The 13,967-nt window shown below is 39.4% G+C and overlaps 1 protein-coding gene across 1 annotated transcript; it reads right to left on the bottom strand.

The window, feature by feature from the left end:
* Window positions 1-3,401: 3,401 nt before the first annotated feature.
* Window positions 3,402-6,067, bottom strand: LOC107783919 (thioredoxin-like 4, chloroplastic). Its single transcript, XM_016604949.2, has 4 exons — window positions 5,932-6,067; window positions 4,047-4,666; window positions 3,823-3,876; window positions 3,402-3,676 (listed from the first exon to the last, which is right to left on the bottom strand). The coding sequence occupies exons 2-4, from the start codon at window positions 4,515-4,517 to the stop codon at window positions 3,554-3,556; spliced, it is 648 nt and encodes a 215-aa protein (XP_016460435.1). The 5' UTR covers window positions 4,518-4,666; window positions 5,932-6,067; the 3' UTR covers window positions 3,402-3,553.
* Between the last annotated feature and the right edge of the window lie 7,900 nt (window positions 6,068-13,967).

Raw genomic sequence — 13,967 nt, 5'->3', positions numbered from 1 at the left:
CAACCCTTGGGTGAAAGCTTGAACGGCCCAATCATCTGTGACCGGTGGAAATTCCATGCGTTCTATTTGAAATCGGGACATGAACTCCCTCAGCATTTCATTATCCCTTTGTCTTACCTTGAAAAGGTCTGATTTCCTTGTTGCGACCTTTATGGCCCCTGCGTGTGCCTTTACGAAAGAATCTGCTAACATGGCGAATGAGTCGATGGAATTTGGTGGCAGGTTGTGATACCAAATCATTGCTCCCTTCGAAAGGGTCTCTCCGAATGTTTTCAACGGCACAGATTCGATTTCGTCATCTTATAAATCGTTACCCTTTATGGAACACATGTAAGAGGTGACGTGTTCGTTAGGGTCGGTCGTCCCATTAATTTAGGAATCTCGGGCATGCGAAAATTTTTGGGGATCGGTTTTGGAGCTGCACTCGGGGGGGAAAGGCTTTTGTACGAATTTTTTGTAATCCAACCCTTTCAACACTCGTGGTGCCCTCGAGTTCTGATCGACCCTTGAGTTATATGTTTCTACTTTTTTATCGTTTGCTTCGATCCATTTTGTGAGTTCCTCGAGTATCTTAGCAATTTCGGGATTAGTCCCTGATTCTTGCTCATTTGACCTTACTATAGATGGCTCCGTTATGTGGGTGATTTCTCGGAGTGGACTGGGCTCCAGTCTGCTCGGTACCTGGGTTTGACTCTGCAACTGAGCTATCGCTACCTGTTGAGCTTGCAACATTTCAAAAATCATACGCAAGCTGATTCTATTTTCCTCAACGTTATGGTCTCGAGCTGCAAATCGAGTACCACCATGAATGCTATTTTCAGGTTCAGAACGTTGGTTTGCCACAATAGCCACATGCGAATTAACGTCTTTAGGTACTTCGACTCGGGCCCTAATGGCATCGACAAGCGGCCTTTCGGCCCCGGGCGTCAAGTTGTTGTTCTCACCTTGAAGGCCAGCTTCGCTGTCTATAGGTAAGGCCATTAATTGAGAGTTCGTTGTTGCTAATCCGAAATCAAAGACACTTTCAACAACAAGCGTAAAATGGTGTGTTTTGCAGATTTGTGTCAAATAACCACTGTTATCTTTAGCCCCAATGTGGGCTCCAAACTGTTTACCCGAAAAACGGATAGAGTTAAATTTATACATAGTTCTAAGGGTACGTGGTATACTTGACGCAAATCGTATAAGCAGAAATATCGAATATTGGCTATCAAGAATGAAAATATAAATAAGGTTGAGGGGAGGATGATTTATGAGTAAACAAGATGAAAGTAAAGTATAAAGCTCAAAATGATAATCTCTCAATATGGAGCATATGCACAGTATGTGAGTTATGGTTTCTTAATGTCTCAATGCCCTCTTAGAGAGATAATAGCTATCCCTCTTATAGTGGGGGATCCTACTTTAGATATAATTAAAAATACATAGTGGGGAACCATGATAAATCAACTTTCCCCTTTTTTTCCTGCCGAGATTCTCTCCTTTAGTGCGCCTGTAACGGCTCTTGTCTATAGGCTCGATATTGACTTGAGCTCGATACTGAATCGAGCTCGATATTGATTCGAGCTCGATTTTGACTCGGGGCTCGATAATGACTACGAGCTCGGTATTGATCGGTCCCTGCAACTCGAAGTTAGGTAACCCGGCTTCGAATCTTATCCCGAAATTATGAAGACGCTCTTCGGTCCATTATGTTCCCATCTCGACCAGTCGTACGAAAGCCGAAATCGATTTCGACCGTATACACTCTTCCCTCTCAAACACATAGACTGATTCATAATTAAGGGCAACTCGGTGCATGAAGCATTTTGTATTTACTCAGGATCTGGGGAAGGGTTGCACTCCAAAGAGGTGTGATTAGGCAACCTACCCTGATGCAAGTACCAGTAGCTTATTCCACGGCTCGAATTCGTGACCTATAAATCACACGGAGACAGTTTTACCATTATTCCAAGACTCCCCTTCTAACCGATCCACAACTGAGACAAAATGAAATGATCCGGACATTAATGTCTCGAGAAAAATTGGATACCCAAGTAAAATTAAGATTGTCATTCCCAACAAAAGAGTAGATCATATTTAATCTGCACTACTCAATTACCTTGAAATAATTCTACATTACATTTTGTTGTTACTTACATGTTCTTATCGGTCCTGCTAGATACAAAAAAGTTCAGTATAAGAATACTTGTGGTATTTTATGTATATATTTAGCTTAGTGTCAAAACTCCTCGTTTTCTTTTCTAAACATGAATTCAATCATACACCACGAACCATTTTGGGACGGGAGGAGTAGCATTTTCGCTAGAATTAAACAAAGCACGGGCTCATTTTAGGGGGGAAAATTGGCTGAAATATATCCAAAGATCCAGGAGCCATGGTTCATTTACAGCATGAGATCACAAGTGAGGACAATTGCTCATATTTAAGGCCATGATTTCATGTGAGCTGTTATCTTTGTATATTCCTGGCTTGGATCAATGTCTAAAAGCTGCAGCCAATCACTAAAGAAGAAGATCCCAACTTCATTGACATATAAAGGAGATCAAACGAACTACTTTAACTAGGTCTAGCCTTTAACGACATATTACATGTGAATCAGCAGTCCTTACCTCTCAAAATCCTCCACTTAATGAAAAGAGAAGGGAAAACTAGTGGTTAAAATCGAATTGGAGGTTCTATAAAGGAAGAAGTTAGATCTACTGCTTATCAGCAGCTGCTTGGATTCATGTTGCTAGGGTGCCTTTTCATCTATCATACTAAACTCCACAACTCTGGCCGTTTCCGCCTGCATAACCAACTAGGTGTACTGCTATTACTTAATTCTTGAAATTTGAAAGAAATTGGAAAGATATAACCAACTAAAGTACCAAAGTGACATTAAATACAAAATGGAGAGCATCACAACCAGCCATTCCTATATTACCTAATAGTCAAGTTCCACTTCTTTCTTCTTCTTCTTCTTCTTCACCTTCTGTTTTTTTCTCTTTTGTTTTGTTATTTTAAACTCCATCCAATAAACAATTGCAGGCTATCAGTTCATAATTTCCATTTTTTTAAAAGGTTATCAGTGCATAATTTCCATTCCTTAAGGTAATATCTCAATCTATGTTGCGCGGACTCTCCAAAATGATGCTGCACCGGCGTCTGATCCTCCAAAAATACAGTACTTTTGGAGGATCCGACACGCACCCAGCAATATTTTCTGAGAGTCCGCGCAACATAGATCTCAATTAAATTTCACTTTACTCATAGGAGTTGTTACTCGCTGGAAAGTTTTAATGCTATCCTCAGAATAAAAATTCTTGCTTACTGAATTATTCAGAGTCAATTTTATTTTAAAACAAGTCCCCTTCTAAACCTACCTGATATAAATAAAGAAATATCAATATACAAGATTATTTCAGTATAATTTCTTATTATGAGTAGAACGACAACTTCAAAGGTATTATGTTACAGAATACAGATGTACACTGAAAGCAAAAATAAATTGTTTCAATGTGTGCTGAGCACCAAGAATGTTTATACAGAAGCAAGTGCAAACCAGACCAGTTCAAGCATCCGCGGAAGCTGGAGCAGAGTATTTAAGAATAGCTGCAAGTATCCTTTCTTTGTCTCTGGTGGGAAAAGCTTCCAATAGGACTCCATTCTTATAAAAGTGAAAAAGGGGTACTGTCTGCATTAAGTTAGTTACATTTGAGATGTTAAATTTCTGTACCATAAAAACTAGGTCTTCCCAATTCTAAACAAAAGAAGTAATATTATCAATCAGATTGGAGAAGCAACAACTATAAATTGATTTAAGCCATCAAAAAGTTTCACCTTGATTCGCAGTCGTTCAGCAACCTCAGATTGTTCATCATATTCATCGATCACCTGCAGATATGGGAATTATTATTCACACTATCTTTTGTTTCATTAAGAAAGAAAAATACTTTTGCTCCTGAGAAGTTTAGACTAAAACAGAAATGCTCCTTGTGATATTTGAGATGAGGTGAAGCGACTAAGGCATTTCCTTCTTTAATTATGTCTAATATAGTACTTACATTGTGTTTTAAGAATATAACTGGTGCTTGCTCATCACCAGCTCCCCTGCACAATTTTGCAAAACCTTGCTCTATATACTTGCAGCTGCCACAGGCGGTGCGATAGAAGTCTACCACAACCAAAGAACCAGCTTTTTTTGCTTTTTCCAATATTATGGAGAATTCCTCATCAGTCTTAAATTCTCTTACACATTCAACAGGACATAAATCGTCCTCTTCATCAAGTAGTTCTTCAATGTTGTCATGGACTGCACTCTGAATTTCTGAGCATTGACGCACGAGACTTTGAAGTGTGACATTCAAATCTGCATGTCTAAGTTTTGAACAAAGCCTTGCCTTTAAATGAGATGATTCATTGATACTTGTACAGGAAAGAGAATTAAGCAATGTGTGGGCTGGTTCACCATCTAGTAGATTTATGCTTCTAAAACTCAAGTAACGCTGCCAATCAACAATGCCTAGTCTTTGCATGAGTCTGTTTTAAGAACTGACTGAAAGCGGTATTACCTCTGGATGAATGGCTCCTGGAGACTTTTCAAACCTCATACATAACCAAGCAACAATTCCTTGTGATTTTTCAGATCAAATTCTCATTTGATGACATTACATAGCAGTGGCCACTGAAATCAAGAGGCCAAACTGTTAGGAATTGAGAAAGTAAAAGAACCATTGCTGTTTACAGTAGAAGCACCCATACATATCTCATATATTTGTAATCCAGAAAGGAAAAAAGACTGATCAAGCAAGGAGATCAGTTTGATGCTCACTGTTTACTTTGAATAAAACAAACAGAAAATCAAGAGAACACTGCAATTAATTGTAACCATCTCAGCATGATCGTTCACTTCAGCAGAATTAGGGGATGCTATATGAATTTCTCTACATGCAGATTCCATGTGCCACATTGGCAAAAGCAGAAAACATGTATTGAAGATGTTTGCTTCAGTGAAATCAAAGCCTATAACAAAATTGAAGGTCTGAATTAGTTCAGTATGCCGTAAAGGCTCTACTGACAAGCACATAGAACACTTGGGGTCGTTTGGTAGAGTGTATTAGAATAATGTTGAATAAGGTGTATTAGTAATGCATGAGTTAGTAATGCAAGCATTAGCTATGTAGAGATCATTTCTTATCCATTGTTTGGTGTGGTGTTTAAAAATTAAAATCCATTGCATAGTTTTTAAGAAAATTATTTGTTTACAAAAATGCCCTCCATATTATTTAGCTTTGAGGGACTTGAAGAATAATTTTGCCTTTAACCATGCTAATCCATGCATTAATAGTCTTGGTATTGCTAATGCCATGGTTTGTTATGCATTAGCTATACATAGGATAATACCAAATAGGGTGTATAGTTATACATAGGTTGAAAAAGTATACCAAACAAGGTTTTACTAGTACACAAAGCTAATGCATGCATTATTTTCTCTAATGCACTCTACCAAACGAGCTCTTAGTCTAGCTTTATCTCTCTTAAGTCTGTTCCCCTTGGTCATATAAGCTAAGCATTTTATGAACCAAAATCTATAGACCTTGGCATCGTGAATTATGATCTCAAATTTTAGAAAAATGGAAATTGTTGTTACGACTATAATAAAGGATAAGACCCAAGAATAAGCCCAGATGCTTGAAGAAGAGTCTACAATTCAGAACCAGATTATCCCAAATATAACAATCCTTAAAGTCCATCCTATGCAATATAATAGTACTCATTACGACAAGAAAAACAAATTTCAATAAGAAATTCCTAACAATGATTTATCTCATTCTAAATTAAATCAACAACACTAAGAAGAGGTTAGATCCCAAATTGAATCAACATGAAAAAGGAAACAAAAGGGATATCAGGGAAGTGTAAGGTTTTAGAGAAGAGATTAGTGATTACCAGTGATTTACGTTTGCAGCAATGGCGCCAGTCTGCAAGATTGGAATAAAGAAGCAATTTTGTTTTTTTGGATGAGAAAAAGGACATGTTCGGCCCTTATCATTTTATCACTTCACATGTCAAAGTTGCATTTTGGGCCCCTTTAGAGTTTAGACCAATCAATTTGTCGATTTTACTCTCTAGCTCCTGTCAAATGCTGATAAAAATTGCATTTCCACGTGATAAGTGCTAGATTATGTGGATTTTTCTAATTTCAGAACTTAAACAATAACATATGAAAATTCTGATTTATTTATTTTATATTTGCAGACGAAAATATAAAATATGACGAAAAAAGTCACCAACCATAACTAGTATCGAAATATCACCTTTTAAAAGTCATTTAAGACTGAAAATCCTTTTTCTATCTTATGACTTTCTTTTCCTTTCTCTCCTATCAACATTTTAAAGTGGAAGCTATATAGGCCCATGTTGCTCTTGCAGTTTCGTGCCTATTCATGACCCAAGTTTATTGAAGGGATTGTTACACAAATAGCCGGTCAGATTCAATGTTTACTTTTTTTAGCCGGTATACATAGATTATACATTATTTATACACAATTATACATATGTTATACAGGAATTATACGTATATTATACAACCATAGGCTATTTTTAATTTAAGAAATCAGGTGGGCAGCTATTTGGGTTAATTCTTCTTTATTGAACTAAGTTATGATCCTAGCCCACGATCCTAGCAAGCCCAAATCATTCACCCGCAAGCTTGAATCAGTGTAGAAATGACACTAGATAGCCATTCTAAAGGACTGCTATTTATGAATTGTGTATCCTGAATTCTAGCTTTTCAGTTTAATTTTTCTTGATACAAATGTCTTGAATTGTCTTGAAATTATAATTTCTAATTTAAATTTTCAGGACGAAATAAGTAATAGTTAATCTCTAAACAGCAGCACTAAGAATGTTGCTTGTTTACTTTCCCCTCGATCAGTTGTGCGGAATGTGGTCAGAGGAAATCAAATAAATTATAGCATGCAAACAAATATTTAAAATCGGTCCCCACACAAAACATATTCCATGTTGCATCTCAAATGAAAATAAGGGTAAAATAAATTTAAAATAGCCTAATTTATAACTGCTAATTAAAAATTAGCCATAATTTCAAAAGTAATCAAAATTTAGTTATTTTTTCATGTGAAAACAAAATCTGAACAACAACACCCTTAAAATTCCGGATAAATTCCAGCATAATACGATGAAGTTCGGAATTTTTACATATGAGATTCCAACATAATGTGTTGGAATTCAAAGTGTGCTAGAGTTCATATATAATATGCTGGAAGTTTATATACAGGAGTTCATAATATAGCATATTATGCTGGAACTTTCGGTGTTTCAGCTACGGCGCTTTTGTCCAAATTTTCTCTTTGTCTTAAATAACGACTACTTTCTAATAATTTTACAAATATTGATTATTTTTTAATAACCACCCGTAAAAATGGCTATGCCATGCCATTTTGGCATGAAATAAGGTTCTAGCTGGGTCGAGAAGAAATTGGGCTTAACATTAAAAATAAGAAGAATTAACCCAAATAGTCGCTCACCTAATTTCTTAAACTAAAAATAGTCGTCATATGTATAATATATGTAAAATTCATATATAATATGTGTATAACTATGTATAATCAAAATATAATATGTGTATACGAATTAGAAAAAGTAAACACTGAATCTCGCATGCAATTTGTGTAAAAATCCCTAAAATAACAACAAAGCCCAATACAATTAACTCGACCCAATCATTTTGCCCACGCAATCCAAACAATACTGTAAATCACTATAAATGAGAAACTTTTTATAAGAAATATCAAATTACGGTGGATTCTACTCTTCCTCCATGATCTTCATCTCAAATGCTTAATGACATATTTTCTTCACTTTTCATGGCTATATAAAAGGCCTTGTAATAGATAGGAAAATACACACAATTGAAGAAGAAATAATAATCTCTCTTCTCTTTCTCTCTATATCTCTTAGATTGTTTTTCCTTGTTCTATATTGTTACTTTGAGCAATATTTCATAACATGTTATCAGCATGAGACTCTACCGTCTCAAGAAGCTCTTTAAGAAGACTAAGGTATAATTTTTCTCCTTTTTTAACTATGACTGATATTATGAAAAGAAAGTCTGTTGCCTTTGAAATTTTGGGCAAAAACTTTATAACATGGGTGTTGGATGCTGAAATCCATTTAGATGCAATGGGTCTTGGAGATGCCATTAAAGATAGAAATAAAGCAACTCACAGTATCAGAGTTCTCGTGCCATGGTTGCTGCACCACCTGCTTAGCCAGCCAGAGGCAGGGGTTAGGCAGCCAGAGGTAGAGGCTAGACTGTTAGAGGTGGAGGTCAGACCGTTAGAGATGAAGACCATCCATCTAGAGGCCGTCCTAGGGATATAGTTCAGAGTGGTGGGGCCCAGCCCCGGTGTTATGCTTTTCCAGCTAGGCCTGAGGCTGAGTCTTCTAACGTTGTTATCACAGGTACTGTTTCAGTTTGCAGTAGAGATGCTTCAGTTCTATTTTATCTGGGGTCTACTTACTCTTATGTGTCATCCTATTTTGCTTCATATTTGGTTGTGCCCCGTGATTCTTTGAGTGCTTCTGTGTATGTGTCCACACCAGTGGGAGACGCTATTGTTGTAGATCATGTTTATCGTTCGTGTGTGATCACCATTGGGAGTCTTGAGACTCCTGTAGATCTTCTACTTTTTGATATGGTTGATTTTGATGTCATACTGGGCATGGATTGGCTGTCACCTTATCATGCTATATTAGATTGTCACGCCAAGACAGTGACCTTAGCCTTGCAGGGGTTGCCTCAATTAGAGTGGAGAGAGACTCGTGGCCATTCTACCAGCAGGGTTATCTCTTATGTGAAGGATCATCATATAGTCGGGAAGGGGTGTCTATCTTATTTGGCTTATGTCCGCGATTCTAGTGCGGGGGTTCCTTCAGGGGATTCAGTGCCGGTTGTTCGTGAGTTTCCAGAGGTGTTTCCTGCAGAACTGTCGGGGATGTCATCCGACAGGGATATTGATTTCTACATTGATTTGGCTCCGGGCACTCAGCCCATTTCCATTCCGCCATACCGCATGGCCCCGCCAGAGTTGAAAGAATTAAAGGAACAGTTGCAAGATTTGCTTGATAAAGGATTCATTAGACCTATTGTCTCGGCCTAGGGTGCACATGTGTTGTTTGTGAAGAAGAAAGATGGATTGATGAGGATGTGTATAGATTATCGGCAGTTGAACAAAGTCACCATCAAGAACAAGTATCCATTGCCGAGGATTGATGATTTATTTGATCGGCTTCAGGGTGCCAAGGTATTTTCGAAGATTGATTTGAGATCTGGCTACCATCAGTTAAGTATTAGGGCATACGATGTCCCTAAGACAGCTTTTCGGTCTCGGTTTGGGCATTATGAGTTTCTTGTGATGTTATTTGGGCTGATAAATGCCCCATCAACATTCATGGATTTGATGAACCGAGTGTTCAGGCCCTACTTGGATTCCTTTGTGATTATGTTTATTGATGATATCTTGATCTACTCCCACAGCTAAGAGGATCATGAGCAATACCTTAGGATCGTTCTTCAGACTCTGAGAGACAACCAGTTATATGCTAAGTTCTCAAAATGTGAGTTTTGGTTGAGTTCAATTGCTTTGTTGGGTCACGTCGTATCAGCAGAGATTATTCAGGTGGATCCTAAGAAGATTGAGGCAGCCCAAAACTGGCCTAGACCCACATCAGCTACAGAGATCCATAGTTTCTTGGGTTTGGCAGGCTACTACCGTCGATTCGTGGAGGGGTTTTCATCCATACCAGCCCCGTTGACCAGATTGACCTAGAAGGGTGCCCCGTTCAGGTGGTCAGACGAGTGTGAGGCGAGCTTCCAGAAGCTCAAGACAGCTTTGATTACGGTACCAGTATTGGTGTTACCCTCAGGTTCAAGATCTTATATAGTATATTATGATGCATCTCGTATTGGTCTGGGTGCGATATTGATACAGCGTGGCAAGGTCATTGCATATGTTTCGCGACTGCTGAAGGTTTACGAGAAGAATTACCATGTTCATGATCTAGAGCTGGCAGCCATTGTTCACGCGCTGAAGATATGGAGGCACTATCTTTATAGAGTGTCATGTGAGGTATTCACTGATCATCGGAGCTTACATTATTTGTTCAAGAAGAATGAGCTCAATATAAGGCAGAGGAGGTGGTTGGAGCTATTGAAAGACTATGATATCACCATATTGTATCATCTCGAGAAGGCCAATGTGGTGGCCGATGCCTTGAGTAGAAAGTCAGCTAGTATGGGTAGCCTTGCATATATTCCAGCTGGTGAGAGACTGTTTGCATTGGATGTTCAGTCCTTGGCCAACCAGTTCGCAAGGTTGGATGTTTCTGAGCCCAGCCGTGTTCTTGCTTGTACAGTTGCTCGGTCTTCTCTATTTAAGTACATCAGAGATAGGCAGTATGACGATCCTCATTTGTTTGTCCTTAGGGACACAGTGCGGCATGGTGGTGCCAAGCAGGTTACTGTTATAGATGATGGAGTTTTGAGGATGTAGGGTCATATTTGTGTGCCTAATGTGGATGGACTTCGTGAGTTAATTCTTGAGGAGGCCCACAGTTCCAGGTATTCTGTTTATCCGGGCACTGCCAAGATGTATCAGGACTTGCGAAAACATTATTGGTAGAGGCAAATGACGAAAGACATAATTGTGTATGTAGCTCGATGTCTAAATTGCCAGCAGGTAAAGTGTAAGCATTAGAGACCTAGTGGTTTGCTTTAGAAGATAGAGATTCCTGAGTGAAAGTGGGAGCGTATCACTATGGATTTTGTTGTTGGGCTCCTACGAACTCAGAGGAAGTTCGATGCTGTTTGGGTCATTGTGGGCAAGCTGACTAAGTCAGCACATTTCATTCCTATAGCAGTTACCTATTCCTCGGAGCGGTTGGCAGAGATTTAGGTCCGCGAGATCGTCCCTCTTCACGGTGTTCCCGTGTCTATCATTTTTGATCGAGGTGTGCAGTTCACCTCGCATTTCTGGAGGGCAGTACAACGTGAGTTGGGCACGCGGGTTGAGTTGAGCACAGCGTTTCATACTCAGACGGACGGACAATCTGAGCGCACTATTCAGATCTTGGAGGATATACTCTGTACTTATGTCATAGACTTCGGAGGATCGTGGGATCAGTTCTTGCCCCTCGCAGAGTTCGCCTATAACAACAGCTACCATTCGAGTATTCAGATGGCTCCCTAAGAGGCATTATATGGTAGGCAGTGTCGGTCGCCAGTTGGATGGTTTGAGCCGGGGGAGGCTCGGTTGTTGGGCACAGACTTAGTACATGATGCCTTGGATAAGGCCAAGATATTTTAGGATCGACTTCACATAGCTCAGTCTAGGCAGAAGAGTTATGCCGACCGCAGAGTTCGTGATGTTGCATTCATGGTCGGGGAGAGAGTGTTGTTTCGGGTATCACCCACGAAGGGTGTAATGAGGTTCGAAAATAAGGGCAAGTTGAGCCCTAGGTATATCGGACTTTTTGACATTCTGGAGAGAGTGGGAGATGTGGCTTACAGGCTTGCGTTACCACCAGGGTTATCATCAGTTCATCCGGTGTTCCATGTGTCCATTCTTCGAAAGTATCACGGCGATCCGTCTTATGTGTTAGATTTCAGCTCTGTCCAGTTGGACAAGGATTGGACTTACGAGGAGGAGTCGGTGGCTATTCTAGCCCGGCAAGTTCGCTAGTTGAGATCAAAGAGTTACCCTTCAGTACGAGTGCAGTGGAGAGGTCAACTTGTTGAGGCAGCTACTTGGGAGTCTGAGTCCGATATGTGGAGTAGATATCTCTACCGTTTCACCAGCTCTGGTACTTTTCTATATCCGTTCGAGGACGAACGGTTGTTTTAGAGGTGGAGAATATGATGACCCAAAAGGTCATCTTATATTTTAGAACTCGATTATGCGCTCCTAAGCCTTAAAAATCACATTTTTACCTTTCTCGATTTGCGTGCACAGTCCGGGCGTGTTTTCGGAAAGCGTTTATGTTGAAAACTAATGAAAATAAAAAAGTTTTCCTTAAAAGTTAATATTAGTTGACTTCGGTCAATATTTTTGGTAAACGGGCCCGGATCCATGTTTTGACAGTCCCGGTGGGTCCGTATCGAAATATAGGACCTAGACATATGCTCGGAATCGAATTCGGAGGTCCCTAGCTCGAGTTATGAATTTTTGATGAAAATTAAAAGTCTAAAATTTAATGGTTTTTAAGAATTGGTTGACGTTTGGCTTTGTTGATACCGGATCCGTATTTTGGTTACGGAGCCCGGTATAGGTCCAACATAATATTTATGACTTATCTGTGAAATTTGGTGAGAAATGGAGTTTGTTTGACGTGATCCGGATGTCCGGTTGTGAAAATAGGAATTTTAAAGCTTTCTTTAGAATTTCATTTGATTTGGTGCTAAATTCGTAATTCTAGGTTTTATTTTGGCGATTTGATTATGCAAGTAAGTTCGTATAATATTTTTAGAATTGTGTGCATGTTTGGTTTGGAGCCCCGAGGGCTCATGTGAGTTTCGGATAGGCAACGAGATGTTTTGGACTTTGAAAATCTGGTATGTTTGCTACAGCAGCTGTTCTGGTATGTTTTTCTTCGCGAACGTGAAGGGTAAGCTAGTCAGGGTGAGTTTTTACTCTTCATGAATACGAAGGCTTGGTCGCGAATACGAAATGATGGAGGCTTTACCCATCGCGAACACGACCAGCTCATCGCGAATGCGTAGTGTTAGGTACCTGGGGGAGGGGGCAGTCTTTCCTTCATCGCAAACGCGAGCAAAGTCTCGCGAACGCGAAGGCCGGGGGGAGTAGCCTTCACGAACGCGAAGAAGGACTCGTGAACACATAAGCTTGGAAACTTTGCTCTTCGCGAACGCGATGAATAGTGTCGCCCAGTGCATAAAACAGTCCCAAAACGGGACTTAATCCATTTATTCAACTTTTCAAAAACCAAACGGGCTTGAGGCAATTTTCAAGAGATAGTTTCTTCCCCAAAGTGTTGGTAAGTGATTCTAAACCATTTTCTTTCAATTACCCATTATATTTCATGAATTTTCAACCAAAAATCTAGAATTTTCATGGTAGAATTGGGGGTTTTGGGTAGAAACTAGGGATTTCAAAATTTGGGGATTTAGACCTCAATTTGAGGTCGAATTCCAAAACCAATTATATATCCGGGCTAGGGGTGAATGCGTAAATGAATTTTGGTCCGAACTTCGGGTTTTGACCAAGCGGTCCCGGGGTCGATTTTTGACTTTTTGGAGGAAAATTTGGGAAATCTAAATTTATGCATTGTAATTGATTCCTTTAGCAATATTTGATATTTGTTGAGTCGTTTTTGAATAGATACGAGTGGTTTGGAGGTAGATTCTAGAGAAAATGCTGTGATTGAGTATTAAGTGGCCTTCGGAGCGAGGTAAGTGTCGTGGTTAACCCTGACTTGAGGGAATTATGAATCTTAGACTATTTGCTATGTAAAATTCATGTGAGCGGTGTATATGTGAGGTGACGAGTACTTATGCACCGCCAATTTACCTGTTTCTCCCGTTTTTCTCATATTGTCTCTTTCCCATGCCTAATTGCTACGTGTGTAGACTAGTGTTGTTAAATTGATCATTTTATCATGCTTATGGATCTTCTAGTGATGATTGAATATTTATTTCGCAGTTGAGATTGATATTGTGGAACCAAATGTTAAAGTAAGGCTTGTACTTGTTATTCTATCTCCCTGTTGTTATTTGTTCATTGCATTATGGTAAGGGAGAGTGTTAATGCACGAAGGGTGATGTCGTGTGTCATGCCCCAAAACTGATGAGCGCAACCGGCGCTCAACCATATGAACCCGGCCGAGCAAACCTATTAGATTTCCTTCTACCCAAACTCATTTTATGAATAGTGAGAATATATATG

Source organism: Nicotiana tabacum, chromosome 12 (genome assembly GCF_000715075.1).
Source record: "Nicotiana tabacum cultivar K326 chromosome 12, ASM71507v2, whole genome shotgun sequence".
Taxonomy (NCBI): Eukaryota; Viridiplantae; Streptophyta; class Magnoliopsida; order Solanales; family Solanaceae; genus Nicotiana; species Nicotiana tabacum.
Note: the sequence above shows the minus strand (reverse complement) of the source record. Positions and strands in the feature narration are given on the sequence as shown.